General features: G+C 39.0%; 1 protein-coding gene across 1 annotated transcript in view; it reads right to left on the reverse strand.

Moving 5' to 3' along the window:
• The window catches only part of dync2h1 (dynein cytoplasmic 2 heavy chain 1), a 140,551-nt gene that overhangs the window by 15,222 nt on the left and 106,971 nt on the right, over window positions 1–18,358 (reverse strand). Inside the window, 9 exon segments of the mRNA XM_020619983.1 lie at window positions 1,219–1,335; window positions 5,853–5,957; window positions 6,535–6,761; window positions 7,053–7,128; window positions 11,318–11,403; window positions 11,518–11,587; window positions 12,841–12,951; window positions 16,552–16,677; window positions 17,958–18,118. Coding sequence (XP_020475639.1) covers window positions 1,219–1,335; window positions 5,853–5,957; window positions 6,535–6,761; window positions 7,053–7,128; window positions 11,318–11,403; window positions 11,518–11,587; window positions 12,841–12,951; window positions 16,552–16,677; window positions 17,958–18,118 — 1,079 coding nt within the window.

The following is an 18,358-nucleotide window of genomic DNA, read 5'->3' on the forward strand; positions in this document are numbered from 1 at the left end:
AGACAGTGAAGAGTGGGAGATAAATATAAAAACAAGGGGGGGAAAGCCAGTAGATAGGACTCAGCTTGTCTTCAGCTCTACTATTGTCTCTATTCAAAAATGTAACTAAATAGCCAGACAGTGTCTGATATCTTGTGTTTCTCTCCTCATCCAGACTACAGAAAGATTTGTCCAAATAAACACATACATATTGATGCACACAGTTTATATACACAAACTTGAGCAAACACCAACCTTTATACATACACAGACACATCAATAATGAACATGCACGAGCACATGCATTCAAGCTACACACTAGAAAGCACACATCCACTGATGGTCAAACAGCAAGGGTTAACTGGACGCAGTCAGAGGTAGATTGTGCTCCATAGTACGCAAGCTACTGATATACAGCCAATCATTCTTCTTTTTTTAAGTACAAAATAACTGCTTGCATGGGACTTAGAGGGGGGGGGGGGGGGGGATGGAGCGAGAGGAAGAGAAATGAGAGCAGATGAGAGAAAAGGAGAGGAAGAGCATGAGTGATTTACAGCATGAGAGTGAATAAAGAGAGCCAGAGCAAGGGAAGGCCAATATTGTGACTAAATTATTTAATGCAGAGGTACAGTAGATGTCCTCTGACTTTGAGAAGGTGCTGGTCTCCAAGCAACTGGACACAGCAGTGCTGCCTGACTTGGCAAGCCAGTGGCTATCACACACAGTGCTCAGTTAGACTCTACTAATTTCCAATTAGCTTTCACAGCTTTTAATTATGCTTGTTGCTGCTGCATGGCAAAAATAAATCATAATTTTGCATTCAAAGAAAGCCTAGCCTGTAACAGCTTGAATTACAATAAATAAATAAATAAAATGTGGAAATAAAAGTGTCAGTCATCTATTATACTTGGCAGGTAGTATGAGTGACAAAATAGATGGAGGAATTTAGTGATTATAGAGTTTGAGGTTTTGACTGCAAAAGTAATTTACCCATTTCAGGGATGTGGAGAATAATATATGATCTCCAGAAAACAGTATTCCTGTGATTCCCAGTGCAATTATAGGCCATGAGGTTAAGAGTTCACAAATCAAAATGCTATTTATAAGGCATGCTTCGCAGTTTGGTTTGCACAATAAAAGACAGCAAGAGACAGAAACACAGAAGGAGGTTTGAATCTTGCTAAAAACCTAGTAGTGCGGTTTCTCAATAACAGCAAAAAAGAAGAACCAAGAACTGACCTGGTTGAGTTTCTTCCATAAATTAAGGACAGGTGAAAGTCCATTTGACCAAAGTTCCCTGTCAAACTTAGAACCAGTTGCTACTGGGCGGCTCAGCACACGCAGATGGGAAATCACCTGTGAGTCAATCAGTTAAAAATACAAACAAAAGAATCAGTTGAGCAAAGGTGTTATAGAAGTGGCACAAAGGTCCTGCTGCTTGCAACTTCCTTCATATACTGTAATTAGGTGTCTGATGATAAAAACACTCACCATATGTAGGAAAAAAAGCATGTTGTATTGACTGAACCACACATCTGTGATAAACGTGCATGAGGTAAAAAGAATTAATATGCACAGCTACTAATGTCATCTCAAGGCAATGTATGATTAGACAACACTGTTAATTCTTAAAATACTGTAATAAAATGTAATCTACTCTACAGTGTGGGTGGCTATGCTCTCCGGTGACAGTCAACACTGATTTGGGTCTGGGACTGTTACAAGCAAAAAAGGCCATACCAGAAAAAACACCTCGTAACAGCTCCTTACACACCTAATCAAGCATGCTTAGCTTGAGGCTTACAGTCCTGGATAGTATTTTTATCAAGACCCAGTGTGTGACTGTGCAGTCGTGTGCCTCTCAGTATGCGTGTGTGTGTGTGTTGTGAGGAAGGCAGAGCGTCTGATAAATGGATTCATTTGGTCCAGGAGAACTCTTTACTAACATCCGCTTTATCTTCCCTGCTCAGGAGGCAAAGTAAGTGCATATATGTGTAGATGTGCATGCATGTTTGTGCGCTGTTATGGAAGAGAGAGCGAGAAGGATAAAAAACCAGATATCTAATCGAGAACTTCACCCTGACAGCAGTAAAAGCGAGGGCAGCTGAGGATGGAGATTTGAAATAAACTGGGGTTTAAATACAGTATATATAGGAATTCAAATATATAAATTTTTATTCTTATCACAACCAGTGACTACAAGCCAGCAACTATATTTATTGTCATAACCAACTGGGAAGAAGCTGGAAGGTATTAGACAACATCTATGAGCAAGGAAGTTCAGTTTTAGTTGCACTGAGTGTAGCCAACTTAGTTAAGGCTTTCACTTTAATTCAGTGTAATCCAGGATTGTTGTTTAGGGTTTTTAATCAGAGGACGATTTCTCACGGTCTCAGTAAAGACATTAAATACATCTACTAAGGACAACTTTACTATATACCATATGACTGAACTTAACATATACACAGAGACTGTTTGTTTATTCAAAAACAATGGGAGAAACTCACTCATCTTACGCGCTGCACATAAAAACACATTATGCACACCAATGGCGGCCCCAAGGGGTGGTCACGGGGGGTCATGGCTCCCATTCTAAAATGAATGGCCATACCACTGGCCCCCCACAAGTCACAAGCCCCAGTCATTCATTGCAATGTGAGCCCTTAAAAAGCTGACATTTAAGATGTTACACATTTGAGCTGAATTTTGAAGGGAATGTTCTCAAAAATAGAAATCATTTTGTACATGACTTTTAGATAAAACTACTGAATTGGAATGCCGTGTTGTCTGTTATTAAATTATACAAATCACTGGAATTATAAACGTAATAAGGAAACTGAGTAGGAAATCTGATGTGTGTTTTGTAATTGGGTCAGAACCTTATTTCAGACGTCTTGGCATCCATAATTCAGTATTTTGTTCTATAGAATACAGATACAAAATTAAAGTGACTTGTAGAATGTTTAGCCACCTAGAGTCTTGACATTTAAATACAATTTCAGTTCAAGGCTATGATTAAAAAAATGGAAGATGGTTGCAAATAATATAAAATATGATGTGCTGGACATAAATGAAACTTTATCAGCTAATAATTAATATTTATTCTGAAGCAACCCACACGCTTGATTTATTAGTGATGCACTCAAATTGGATTTAATAAGTAATGATTACTTGACTAATTGCATGTAAACGAATGAATGTCACTTTCGGCTTTTCCTGTTAGAGGTCGCCACAGCGAATTCTCACACTGATGATTCACATGTTGACATTTGGCATGTGTTGTATGGCGGATGCCCTTCCTGACATAACCCTGACTCTGACCCGGGCCACAGCGGCAGTAGCGCTGCGCCCTAAACACTAGTCTATCAGGAAGCCGAAGAAAACATCAGCAGATGTTTCATTCCTGGCTGTATGCACTGAATCCACTGACTATCCCCCTGCATGAAACAGACAGTGACAAATGACAGCAGGAAGGGAGACAATGACATACAGGGGAGATATGTGTAGAGGGAGACAAAAGTGGCCTTGTGGGAGGGAGGTGTGTGAATTACACTAGGTTGGTGGTTCCAGCGATCAGTATAGAACCACAATGACAGTATAAATGAACTTAAATGCATTAACACCCACCAAGGGGATGCACATACAAGCTGTAATGGTTCAGCGTGGTTTAAGTGTGTTTACCGAGGATAATTACACAAAAATCCGCACAAACACAAAAGACAAAAACATCAAAATCATCTCACTCTGACCAGCACTCCCCTTCATTTCATGAATCATATGAGAAATAAATAAAGTTGATCAAAAAAGTGAGCAGTGCAGCCATGCACCTTTTAGTTTGCACCTGCTTCTCTACCATCTCTCTTATGATTGTATGATGGTGTAACCTTTCTCCCTCTCTCTTTCACTCACACACACGCACACGCATGCATGCACACAGACATACTTCTGTGAATAAGTGAGACTTTGTTACTATGGAGTTACATCAGAGTCTGTATTGGCCATAAACCACTACACACACGTACATGTGAACACACACACAAATGATGACTGTTCACGATAATGTGACCATACTGTAATTATTGCAGATCATCTGCAATCTCACATGTTGTCATTGGAAACACTCTTCACACATTCAGTGCAAACAAATACCCATAAATGTGCACACACACACACACACACACATTCATTTCATTCCTTGTGGACAGAGGTGTAGTGCTTTTTGTGGAAGTACCGGAGTGGACCTATGACAACTTCCTTCTACATGACGCCAGTTTTGTGCCCTATTAACAGAGATGTAAAGATACATTGTTAAAGAGCATGCAGGAAGCTCAAACGAAGAGACACTCTGCTCTGACCATCACACCTATATGTCCAACATCAACCTTTTAGCCAGTAATATAATCTGAACAAATCATCTTTCTCTTTTTGCAGATTGTTGAATGTTGCACAATGTGCTAAAGTTACATTATGGCACTGTGTATGTTAAATCTGTTTACTTTTACAAACACAGTACCACACAATAACAATAAAAGCAGACATATTTGTTGCGATAGATTGCTCATCTAAACCTTGTTTCGTGTCTCTGCTATTTTATTTCGTATTGAAATAAATGGAAATGGAGGGCTGTCTGCTATAATGCTTTCATCTTAAAATGAAATCCTGACCCTGAAGTAAATCTTTATGTCCCTAGAATAAAGGTGGGTGTCTGCATCTTGACTGGGTTTGTGGATTTGTTTGAAGGATAAGCACACACATATGTATTAACTCAAACACTCAAACACACATATACACACAGTATAGACTGATAAAACACAAATAACTGCAGTGTCATACAGTATAACAGCACAGGTTTCACCTATAATCTGATGATCATCTCTGCAATTTGAAAAGTGATTGGGAGCTGAATTTCTTGACAAAGAGTGCAGTGACAAGGCAAACAAGGGTTGTCAATGTGAAAAGTGAGAAACTGAGACTTTCCATTAGGCAGGAGCTACTCATCTAATCTGACTTACAGAGTGAGAGTAAAGTTGTGTTCAAAACTGGAAAACAGCAGAATCTGCCCTGACCAGCTTCACTTGTTTGCATCACTGCTACACACTGTCAGTGAGGACATCGTCCTTGAAACTGCTGTTTTACTTGTAGTTTGCTGCCTTCAACGCTATATGTTAGACTGTAGAGTTAAAACAGTCTCTCAAATCTAAACAACTGGTTAAACATAAGTTAAATAGGTTCAAATAAGCAAAGTGAACAATTATCTGATTGGTTTGGATACCCATCTTTTGCTGGTCAGGACAGGGCATCCCTAATACACATAACGAACATGATGCAGACAGGCAAACTGCGGAAAATGGATTTACTTCTAAAGGATCTATATCAGTGAAAATGTGCTGATTCTACTTATACAACGAACAAGCACAGAAGGAGAAAGAGGAGAGATTCTGCATGTCCTTATTAGCTAAAGCACACATGTATACCTTGGCTGTAGCAAATAAACATAGACTGCAAAGACCTTCCAGCTGTCAAATTTATGCAAATCTGTAAGATAAACATTTCCTTTCCATTCAGTCTGAAGGTACTTCAGTGGCACACATGACCACATACTGGATGTGAGACAAGGCTCCACTGTTTCATATCCTAGGCTGCTTTGTATGCTGGGCATGGCAGGTGATGTGGCTAAATGTACAGTTGTACTTTGAGAGGGAGAGAGAGTGTGAGAGAGCACAGTGGTGCAAGAATGGGTGCATGCCATTATTACACTGCATGGACACATTTTTGTTCTATACCACTGTTGTGAGGATATTTTGGTGATGGCATGTGTGTTTAGGGGAATAAGCAGGTGGTTGTGTATGTAGTATGAGTGTGTGTGGTTGCACCTGGGAACTGATGATTCTCTGGGAGGATCTTGCGATGTTGGAAGGCAGACCAAAGAACGCTGGTCTGTCATCCTCCGGGAGATTCTCTATTACATTGCGGTAGTCCTGGGAAGGCAAAAAAAAACAAACAAAAAAACAAAAAACATACAGGCCAGTTAGCAGAATAGATACAGACAGCGTGAGACAGAGCAGGAGAAGATGAACTGTAAACATGCTGCTTGAAGTTGTCATGGCCCTAAGACAGTGATTCCCAAACTGTGGTACTCATACCACTGGTGGCACGCAAGGCTCCACCTGGTGGTATTTCCAGACCCTTGCTGAAAGGCCTAACTACTGCACTCCAACTGGCTCAAGTCCTCAAGAGTAAACTTGTACTAAATGCATTTTTGTGGAGTGGCTACATTATTATAAATCAGTGTAAAATGAAGCCAAGGCAACACAGACTAATGAAATTTCAATACTGACCAAATCTAGTCAGTGAAAAGCTTGGGAGGATTCATTCAGTCCCATTTCTTTGAACTGCTTTTGTTGCAGCTTAGGTAAAGAAAGAAAGAAAAACAGATGTATTCCTTTTTCTCTGTAACAAAATTAAGTTCTTGAAAATCTACAGGAGATATTAAGGTTACAGCCTTCATACAGCATGTGAGCTGTGTTCCACCACTGTGTCATCCTGTCAACCTACCAATATGGAGCAAGAGTTTGGCAGGCTGATCTGAGGTGGAAAGAAGCGTGTTGCTCCTCTACCCTTTCTCTGACCAGCTGAGAGGGAAGACGAGAGGAGGTGTGAAGAGAAGAACTGCTCCAGGTATGAGCGTAATATGCGGAGGTCAGAGGGGTTGTCGATGCGTCCGCCGTAGATGGCGCTCTCCAAAAGGCCTTGGACAAACTCCCACTGGAAAGATTTACCACCTTGGAGAAACCAGGCACAACGAAATCTATAAAAATGTGTAATGAGTGCATACAGAACAACAGAACACTAACATTACCATGCAAACACACCATATATAGAGAAAAGCAAGGAGACATATTAAAATGCAAATACTGAGTTTTCCAGGTTGTGCTCTATCAGGGTGGTACAGACTAAAGAGGTAACTGATCAAAGGCGCCATAGACTGCAGTACTCATTACCATGAGTGTAGCAGAGGTGAACAACTGAGGAGAACTGTCAACTGCACTGTGATCTGCTACCAGCTGTCCTACCTTCAAAAAGCCTGTTGATGATCTCAAATCCAGCACGGAGGTCTGACAAAGAGAACTCATAGAACTTAGTCCAACCCTGGAAAAAGCAGAAAGCAGTGAGAATAAGTACAAAAATGACAATGTAATGTATGTATTTTACTACTTGTACAAGAGTCATAATATATCAACTACAACTGAGTTACTTTTATAATCTGTCAACCAAAAAGTGACAAATGGCACATATGACCCTTCACACATAGCTTCTGAAGATTTAAGTATCATCCCTTGCATGTATTTTCTTCTCAATCATATATCAACAAAAGGTGATGTGACTGTTTCATTAATTACATGTCCATGTTCTTAAATGAAAAAAAAATTATCATCCCAAATGAAAACACTTACTAGAAATTCAGTTACTAGGGAGAGAGAAAAGAGAGAGAGAGACAGGGCAATAGTAGCTAGGGGAGGGTGGCCAGGAAATAATAGAGTCGAATATAGTGAGATAATTCAAAAAAGGAAATAAAAGACAATCATCTAAGACTCCCTTTCCCGATCTTAGGGTCATGACCCATTTTAATTGGGTCACCAGTTGGCAGAGTAAAAGGCTTAACAATGCTATTATATATGAATTCATTTTCCTAATGAAAATAGAAGAAGAGTGCATGTTTTTCTACATGGGTCTGTTCAGCTCAGGTGCTGTGTGCTGGGCTCTTTCTCTCCTCTATCTCTCTCCTCTCAACCTGATCTCAGCAGGCTCAAACTGGCTCGCTTTGTTTTTCTCCCAAACTGCTTAGACATTATATAGCCTAAATATTCAAGAGGCCATCTTAGCTGCAGCAACACTGCTGGTGTAAGGCCTAAGAGCCCTGAGATCTTCTGCCTTCACACCTGCAAAAATGTGGTAGCAAATAAAACTTGGAGAGATGGAAAACCCGCAACAGGCGGTGCAGAAAATGAGCTGATGCTAAGTGTGCAAAAGTAGCTAATGGACTATAAACTATAAACAGCTGTTGTGTGTGATGATGAGCAAAGTAGCAAGAGGCAGGGGTATCAGACAGGAGTGAGCAGGGAGCAGGTGCCATGCCGCTGATAGTATTTGTAAGTTTGATTATTGTAGAGCTGCTCGACCCAGCGCTGTCTAATCACTCCTAGCTAAATGGCTACGGAGTGCAGTCAGTGCTAAACGAATAAAGAGGTCAGAATGTTAAAGTTAGCACAAAATTTCTGAAAAGAATGTTTAAAAATTTTACTGTTTGACTATAAATGGGTCAAATAAACATGGAATTGTCCTGTCCCTTTTTTCACAATTTGAGAGTGGGCTGTTAATTTCTCTCTGAATATTATAGAATACTCATCAATTATTTTTGCTCTAATAATTGATCAGCAGGCTGGCAGTAAAAATTATGTCTGTTAAATACTGACTGTACCATGTAAACATACTTAAAGCAGAAGGGAAATGATGGAGAAGGAACCAGCACAGATTTTACATTACTTTCTACTCAATGTTACTGTGCGACTGAAGTAAAATAGAGCTCAGTGCATCAATGCATATGATCAGGTTGGACTACTCTTCAGAAGTTACTGTTGTATCACATGAAATAAAACAAATGAAAAATACTGTATGTTGCATCATGCACCACACATGTAGCTGCCTATGTTAGGGCTGGTCTGCTCATTCTGAATTTAATGAATGTAACATCATATTTGGGACTGTTGTCAGATAGTTTCAATGATGTTTGTTTCATTCAAGCTCATTATAAGGTGTTGAGAAATTTAACATAACTCTCGGCAGTATCACTATTTTTGTGATGTACCTTTATAATGAAATAAATACATTTCATATAAGCCATATTTTAAATTCAGGGTTTGTTTTATTCATTATAAGTACTTTACAAACGCAGATTTATGTATTTTTGTAAGTTTGGGTCCCAGAGCGAGATCAAATTTGTCTTTTGGGTCTCGAGCTGAAAATGTTTGGGAACCTAGGCCCTAAGAGGTTTACAAGTATGCTAGTTATGTAGGTTTACATTCTCCCAAAGGTCGATCAATACTTTTTTACGCCACAATGAGGACCATGGCTAAGGGGGGAGTACTGGGACCAAGTATGAAGGAATGGGAGAGACACAGAGAGAAGAAACAAGTGTGCAAAAATTGTGGCAATTTAATTACAAAAGCTTGTTCTCTGCTATAGTTCTCCCTAGAGTTTGATTTTACCGGGAGTGTTCTGATTGTGTTTTCTTTAGCAGACAAAAAGTGAGACCTTCCTCCTGTAACTGCAGACATACTGTATCTTATTACTGAATTAGACAGACCGCTGATGCTTCACTGCAGTATGCACAGAGACAAATGAGTCCCAGTGGATCATGAGACTGTGCCACACACTGGCAAGCAACCAAATTTTAAAAAACGATTGTTGAAGTTGACAAGTGGAAACATGACATGGCAAACTGCTGCGAGCATAAAGTAATTATGATGAAAACATATCTTCTTTTGCCTGTTTTAAAACATCTGCATCTTCATGTCTGTCATTAGTTTGGACTCATAGTGCTCAGTCCAATGCAAACCAGCACTTAAAACTTAATTGTGTTCCTTCTCATGAGTTATCAGGTAAGAACATACAATATGATGGAACAGCACAATATGGTTCAGTTAAGATTGATCTTCATTTTATTTTATTTTTCTATTGGATGTCAGTGTTTGTCTGAAGAAAATGTTTTGGTGTTTGACAGAACCACTCAAAATATGATCAATTTCAGTGCATCTTAACTGTAAAATAAGCAGTAGACTTGAATTACTGAAATTACTCATTTAAAGGCCTACTTTGGCTGAAGATATGTAAGCAAACCAATGCATCCCCCCTTTTACTCCCTTCAAAACTAGAATTAGCCCCTCAGTGTTGTAGGCCAACGCCAAATCAGTCAAATTCACGAGTATGGGAGGTATGAGGTCACAGACTTTGACCTTTGACTACTAACATCTAATCAGTTCATCCTTGAGTCCATGTGGACACTTGGGTAAAATCTGAAGAAATTCCCTCAAGGTGCTCCTGAGATATCCCGTTCACAAAAATTAGATGGACAACCCAAGAACATAATGTCTCCCACCGTGGCTATCGCTGGTACACAGGCGTAAAAATCAACACATACCACCCTGACTTATCAAGGTCAGAAGATGATCGTAGGGTGAAAACATCAAATGCCCCTGTGTAAAACAATTTTTACTTTCATTTTGAAATCATCTCTACAATCCATTTATTTAGTGAATCATTATGTGTCAGTGATGAGGTTAACCAACATATTCTCATTTAATAGATTTCCTTAATATATTACAGAAGCAATTACAGTGTGTTTTTGAGATTTTTATTTAAAAAAATGTTGAATTTATTTTGTAAATCAGATTTGAGTCTTTAAAAAACCTGTGGTCTCTTGGAAACAAAGAGCCCATCAGACTAATAACTCAGGCCTCAGTCTTTTGATTTGTTATCTGCTTTGTATTGATTTATCATTACCTTGTGTTTCTACTGAGAAAATGAATTGTCTTGTTTTCTCTATAGGGATGCAAATTATGTCATTCTTTACACCCTCTATCTTGTTATATAGAGAAGATTTATCACCAGAGCTGTAGTTCAAATGAGAAATACTGTGTTCAGTCTCTATATATTACGATTTGATTCTGTCACCGGTAAAACACACCATCTTTTGTTTATTTAGAGCTGCAGTGACACTGTTAGATCTGAGTTTAAAAACAGTAATTACCACCATCACATGCAGTGGGTCGATGAAATCTCTTTTCAGTTGACACTTGTCATATATCTCAATTTTAAAATCCCTTGACAGTGTATAATAGCACAGAACTTGTGTTTCCCATAAACATTCAGCAACTAGAGGGAAGTATGCCTCTGCTTCGTGTGATCCCAGTGGACATGACATTGCAAACCTTTTGGTTCTAAGAGGTATCAGCTGATGGGACTTTACAGTCCTTTTACAGCTTTACATTTAATTTGATTGATTTTAATTTGATCTGATTTTAAAGGGCCTGAAAGCACATTATTATGTTCTTAGGTTTCTGTGTGTGACAGCAACTGATGCTAGTGGCATTCATATAAATGTTTCAAGAAAACTGTACCATAGTATTAGTACCATATGTGGGACTTTAAACAAGGGTAGTAGTTTCTTTTTAAAGTGGTATTTTACAGAAGTTTGGGTATATTGTCATGGGATAAAACTGTAGAACTATAACCACTCTGGTAAACTGTATTTGTATATTGATGTGTTTGTGTATTTTACCTGTGGTATGTAGTTGCGTCTCTCCTGGCAAACAGCGTGGAACCAGGCCAGGCAGAACAGAGACTGAGCTCTGGCTAGGATGCCTCCTACACACAAACAATCAAAAGCATGTCACAACCAAAATAACTTCAATAATCAGAGGAGGCAGTTTCTGACTGCAGAAAATTTAAGGAGAATGGGAGAAGAGAACAAGAGCCAACCTTTACTGATCTGCTCTGGAGTCCACGACTCATATGTCCGCAGGAGATTCTTCTTCAGCCCAGGAGGAGCCTGAAGATGGGAAAAGACAGGGTAAAGAAGGACTGAAGGGAAAATGAAGCAGAAGGGGGATATTAAACATATTCTCTATTTGATTCAGCACATGTTGTATGTCTCACCAGTTCTCGCTCTGCTTTGCTTATGATAGAAACAATGAACATACATTGAGCTCACTTCACACATTATCAGCTTTGAGAACATTTTTGGTACCTCCATCTGGAGGCTTTGATAATACACACAGTCAGAAACGTACTGTATACGTACTAAATTAGCTGAAATTGTTAAATTCACTACATATGTTACCGATTTAAGTGGATTAAATATATTTACAGTGTTTATTCTGACTACACAGTATGTCTGAATTTTACTGTTTAAGATGCAGAATAGTTTCCCAGTGTGAATCACTGACTTATGCTTTGTCATAATATGTTAACTCTATGTTTGGACACAAGCAATTTCTTTTTGTTAATTTTGATTCTGACATGAAGCCTAACCCTTTTTTGAAAAGTGGATTATGGACTGTCAAGGTGTTCCTGTGTACTCTTGTGTGTGTTAGCTCATATTTATTATCAATTAATTATCCATAATGCCTTGATCAACCCCAGTACCAATCTCACAGATCAGCTCTATATGATCCTAATACAATCAAACTGACAAAGACAAAACAATCTATCAGTTTGTACAGTATGTATGCTATTTGTCTTATCTCTGACATATTAGCTTTGACATCTACTTGCCCTGCAGTCCGGAAATAATATATTAAAGTACACTGGTTATCACTGGGGATGTGCTCAGGATGTTTGTGCATACATATAAAGTATGCCACTAAGTTTGCCAAAAAAATTGTGTGTGTGTTTGAGACAAAAAAAGAAAGAATGAAAGAATGACAGACAGACAAAAGCTGTTTATGCATTGGGCTCGGTTGCGGAAGCAGCTAACCCCTTAAATATGACTCCCATCGGAAACACTGAGCACTAAAATACTAAACACTTCTGCATCCTATTACAATTATACAGTATATGTGGCTGCAGTGTGAATGTAGCTGGAGCATAAAAGACACAGACAGCTCCATTCTGCAGAGATTCACAGAGGCTGTCTTTATTTGGGAAAATCAAAGGAAAAGTTTCAATACATATATTAAAAAAACAATAATTTCTGTTCAGTATGCCTGAAAAAAATGTGTGTGTGGGTGCATGTTTGCTTGTAAAGAGTGTTATTGTTCTTATATGTCTATGTGCATGACAATGGTGAATATGTGTCAGTACCTCATAAGTGATCTTGAGGCTGGACTGAAGCAGTATGGGAGGAAATTTGGGATGAACTTCTGCTGTAAGCCAGAGACGGAAGCCTGCTTTGGGACGCAGGACATTTAGCTCCTGCAAAGGAAGGACGGTATACACATTAGACATGCTGTACACATTAAGACATCTCAAAAGGATCACAGAAACAGTATGTAACCAGATAACTTGTGAAGTATCTGGCTGTGGATACAACTGTTTGCTGAGGTCTTCACTCCCGCATGACACACCCCACCCACAAACACGTGCACTTATGCAGACACACACAAACACTGTATTTCAAGACATAAAACGCACTCCTTAGTTGAAGCAGTTAGAGAAGTCTTGAGCCTTTGTTTGCACACATTGTCCAAACACTGTATCATGAAGTTCCATCAACTTTCTAACCTGCTAATCTTGTTTAGGGTTGCAAAGGGCTGGAGTCTGTCCCAGTAAATTTTATCTACAAGGACCCAGTTAGCTTGGCTGGATTTACACACAGGTCCTACTGTTCTCATTGGACCATGCTATATAACTAAAGGTTGACTAAATAGATCCATGTATCTTTACAAAGAAAAAATATATAGCGACTTTCTTTTAAAAAATCCTATTGTTTTGAGCAGGACGTCAAAGAAAGTTTCTTTATATTTTTTCTTTGTAAAGATACATGGATATATTCAGTCAACCTTTCTTTATATAGCAGGGTCCAATGAGAACAGGTGCATCTCATTTGCGAGGGTACACTGGAAAACAGAGTAAATATTAAATACTGTACTATAAAGAAAACCATTATACTATATGTAGTAAATAAGTACTTCCTCTTTTCTTTTTTGTTTTTCTTTTTTGTTTCATTTTTCCATGTTATTCTTCCCACATTAGAAGCACTGAATACTGATTTGCCACAATGACAAATCTGCACAAACCTTACTTTTATATATTTGCTCCTGTAGCTCTCTTTCTTTCTTGCTTGTCATCCCTATCACTGTCCCTTCATCTCAGTTTCCAGCTTTATTTATCGCATTTCTTTCTTATGTTCCTTCCCCATATCTTTCTAAAAGATTCATAGTTAAAAATAGTATGCTGGCACCTTAGGGTTTTGTGTCATCTGATTGGGTACTTGCGTATAAGCAAGCACACACACACAGAATCATAATCAATGTGGTTCTGCATCATTTGAAACCTACTTTATTCTCATGGAAGCACACAGAAAATCAAAGAACATGGAAACTGACATCCCTCGAAGAAAACTCCTCAGTCTGTCATTGTGTGTGTGTGTGTGTGTGTGTGTGTGTGTGTGTGTGTGTGTGTGTGTGTGTGCGCGTGTGTGTGTGTGTGTGTGTGGTGTGAACCAGAATTCTACTGGAAAAATTGTTGGTATTGTGAGAAGATGCAAAACAGACACATTAACAAAAAAGAAAAGGTGAGAAAGAGAGAGAGGAAAGAAGAAGTCAGAGAGAAGGAACTAGCACATCAAAACTGTCTATGCTAGAACATATCTTTGATGTTCTGATGCTCAGATTGACACATTTTTGATGACAGAAATTTGCACCTGCATAGTGGGCTTACAGTCCTTCTGTATCACAATTTTTTGACCAACGTTAAAAATTGTGCTACAATAGATAAGATTCTGAAAGACGTGATATATAACATTTTATTTATTTATTGCAATACAAACTTCTGCATCACACTAAAGTTGTCACTCTTCCAACATATTGTGATTAAACAGGAATATGGATGAATAGATTTAAAGACAGATCCATATGAAGATGGATGAAGCGGGTGAGGTGAGAAATGAGAGAAAAGAAAGAACAAGTGGAAGAATCTGACAGGGATGAGATGGCATCTGCAACTCCACTTTTAATTATGAACACTGACCGCTCTCCTCCTCTCTCTCTCTCTTCTCTACTTTGTCCTCTCTCTAACTGACCAACTGGTTTAGTGAAGAAGGAAAGGAGTGGAGAGGCAGATGGCAAAAAGAGACTGGAATATTTAGAAACTGCATTGAGAGATACAGTAAAACTGAACAGATGGACAGAACTACAGAAAAAGAGGCAGCTACTAAAACAAAGCCATGCCCCTGCCTGGTAAGGCTCAGTTCATTTTTCCTGGACTTCCCTTCTTTCACATTCACCGTTTCATTATTCTTTCTTTCCTATGCTCCCTGCCTCCCTCGTTCCCCTTGTTGCATCGGTTTTTCATTTCAAGCTCGACTGCCAAGACCTCGGCCTCATTGGTTGCTGGGCAAAGAGCAAGACAAAAAACCAACAAAGACAGCAGGACAGACTGACAGACAAAAAAAAACACTTTTAGTGTTACATGAAAGGGAAAAGGGGGAGTGTTAAGAAATATCTGGTAGAAGATAGGATAGCTAGAGAGGAGAAAAATGCTAAATGAAAAGGAGGCAATAAGAGAGAGAGAGGTGAGGAGAGGAGAGTGAAGTGGAGAAGGACAAAAGTAGGAGGAGAGCAGTAATAAGCCAAGGTTTAAGTCCCACCGGGCGCACAGACAACTCGGGACATGAGGGATTTCTGGCTAACCCAAGGGCATCCACATGCATACACATACCCATACACCCACAAAAACACATACTGTACACACTTTCACTCATACACACAAGTAAGGGGCACACACACCCACACACAGGCAAATCACTGCCAACAGCTGTGCCTCCCAGGGGGATATGACCTGCTGCAGTGAAACAAAAGCCAAGCAGGAAGTGAAACACACATAGAAACCCGCTTAGTGTGACACAAAAGCCCATGTACACAATAGTAAAAACACACAGGATGAGCTACATAAGGACTATGTGTGACAGGATATGTGCTCATTACATGCCGGTCAATGTAACAACGCATGCATGTGCTGATACAGACAAACACGGACAGACCAATAAAAACAAACCCACAGTCACAAAGACAGCCACATAAACAACTGCACAGTGACTAATATAAGCTGACAGGTAGAATGTGAAATGTGTATGCGCAGGCAAAGGACACAAGCTAATTTTAGATATGAAAATTTGGGCCAGCCAGCAGAATGTGGTTTTGTATGTGTTTGTGTAACAGTGTTGTACTACAGAATTAGAGATAAACAGTGACAAATAGAGTGAAAGTACAAATTACACATTAAAGGTACCATGTGGAGTTTTAGATCTCTAGTAGCACTATAGAGCAGGTCTTTTATGACTGGGTCCCTGTTTTGTTTGTTTCCTATGCATGATTATACATTCCTCCAATCAACAGGTGACAGCAATGACAACATGAATGTACAGCAAAGGCAGGGAAGAAGAAGACATCCAGTTTGTAAAGGTGAAGGATTTAAAAAAAAAAATTAAAAACTCAAATTTAAAGGGGTTTATGATAAAGGAAACAGCATACCTGTTTTTGCACAAATATTGCTGCCATACAATATAATTTTACCATAAATGTTACTGCTAGTAATATACTATGGCCTGACACTTGTCCATACCCTAACATATACAGTATAATTCCTGTAGGGTAGCAGAGTCAATTTGGTGCTATTATCCAATAATTAGAGACAACGGAACAACATATGCAAAACCTTGCAACCAAAAAACACAAAATTCAGAGATATAAAAACACTCTCTCACAAAAACACACGCAGGTTAACACATACCCCTGAGGCCACACACACACACACACACATACAAACTCATACTCATACAAACAAAGTGCTTACTTTTTCTAAGAGGGGTAGCCAGCCAGTGACAAGGTGAAGGTTTTTCAAGCAAAGCCAGTCTCCATTTCGGGAGCATTCTCTGAGTGTAGCTAAGGCCACATCAGCCTGCCCCTGACCCATAGAGATCTAGACAGACAGAGAGAGTGGGGGAGGTAAGAGAGGGTGAGAAACAGAAGCAGTGGGATGGAAAATTTGATTCTACATTGTAATTATTCAGAGACTATGGGCAGATAATCTGATTCAACGTTTTAATTCACTGCTCTCTTCAGGGAGAGAAACTATGAGATACTTGCAAAGCAAAACTGCAATGTGATTTGCCAGTAACACATACTGTATATAATGTGATGTATATTTATTTGTAATGTAATGAAAAAGACTTAAAATTATATGCCACCCCCATCTGGAAGGAAGCACAGTGTTTCTGTCTTTAGAAATGGTGCATTTTGTTCACAATTTGTAGATAAAATTTGGTTTCAATTACAGTATTAATGTTAAAAAAAATTCAGCTGTCTGAATAATCTTGAATAAAACACATTCTCTATTTTGACTGTATTGTTTTTCCCTTTGTTTCTGCAGCTGCAGCACAAGAACCCACTGAGGAGCAACATGAGTCAGGAGAGGGTTAATGAATATCAGAGAGCAGTGACAAACATGTAGCAAAAAGACCTACAACCCCACAACACAGCAGTCTATCGTTTAGTTAATCACTATATTTTCAGTGTCAGTGTCATGTCTATGTAGTAATTTGGTCCCTAAATCAAAATTTAAAATCATTAATTGTGTTATTAACATGATTAAAAAAAGTTAGAATGTCGCATCTTTTGTTACAAAAAACAGTTGAAGTTTGTATTGTTGCTGTGCTGAGTGAAATAAAATGGTTTATTTCACATTTTAACTACCAAATGTCTTCATTTCACACCAAAGAAACTAATTAAAAAGAGTTCATGAAGAATCTTTTACGTGTCGGCTTCCTAAGTTGGTTTCCTGAAGATAGTGCAGCTCTATGGCACAGGGTCAAGGCTACCATATTGTGCTTTGACTACACAGACAATACCTGTTAATAAGATAAATGTCTTTGTGGGTTTTTGGTGCCTTCGGGGTATTTGTTTAAAAATTACAGAAGGAGAAAACAACACCAGCATTGTTCTTGAGTAGCTGTATTATACTGAACACATACAGGTGTGTAGGAGTGTCTAGCAGTTTTCTCAGACTTCTTGCTGTCACAAAATTTAACTCCACTGGCAGAAGATCAAGATCAAGAACTATGACTCATCACAATGTAAAACTCATATTTTTCCAAACTTTAGCACAGTATTCTTTTGATGTGATCTTGATAATGTGTTAAGAAAGAAAAAAAAAACTTGCCAATCTGCTGTGACCTCCTAGGTTATCCTTTTATTTACTACCTCATGATAGTTGTCCCTGCCAACACTTTCTGCAGCTAGTTCTGCAAGCTCCTGCGATGGGTCTGCCCCTGGAGAGATGATGATCAACACCGGCTCCCATTCCATTGTCTCAGTGTAGAGACGCCGCAGGTTCAGAGGGGGAGGGGAGAGCTCTTTCATGCCTAAGAAAAAGAGAAGAAGGAGAAAGGAAGAGAATGATGTGTGTGGAAGAAGGATCTGTAAAGTGTTTCATTGACAATATTCTACTGACAAGTAGATGCCTAGCAAGTAGCAGCAAAGGGGTATTTAGCAAAGGCAGATGGGGAAGGAGGAGATAAATGTGGGGTAGACAATGAATGAGGGAGGCAGAGTGAGGGTATAAACAGTGAGGGGTGAGCCTCCATAAAGGAGGCTTATGAAGA

This window comes from Monopterus albus, unplaced genomic scaffold (assembly GCF_001952655.1).
Source record: "Monopterus albus unplaced genomic scaffold, M_albus_1.0 scaffold229.1, whole genome shotgun sequence".
NCBI classification, from domain to species: domain Eukaryota; kingdom Metazoa; phylum Chordata; class Actinopteri; order Synbranchiformes; family Synbranchidae; genus Monopterus; species Monopterus albus.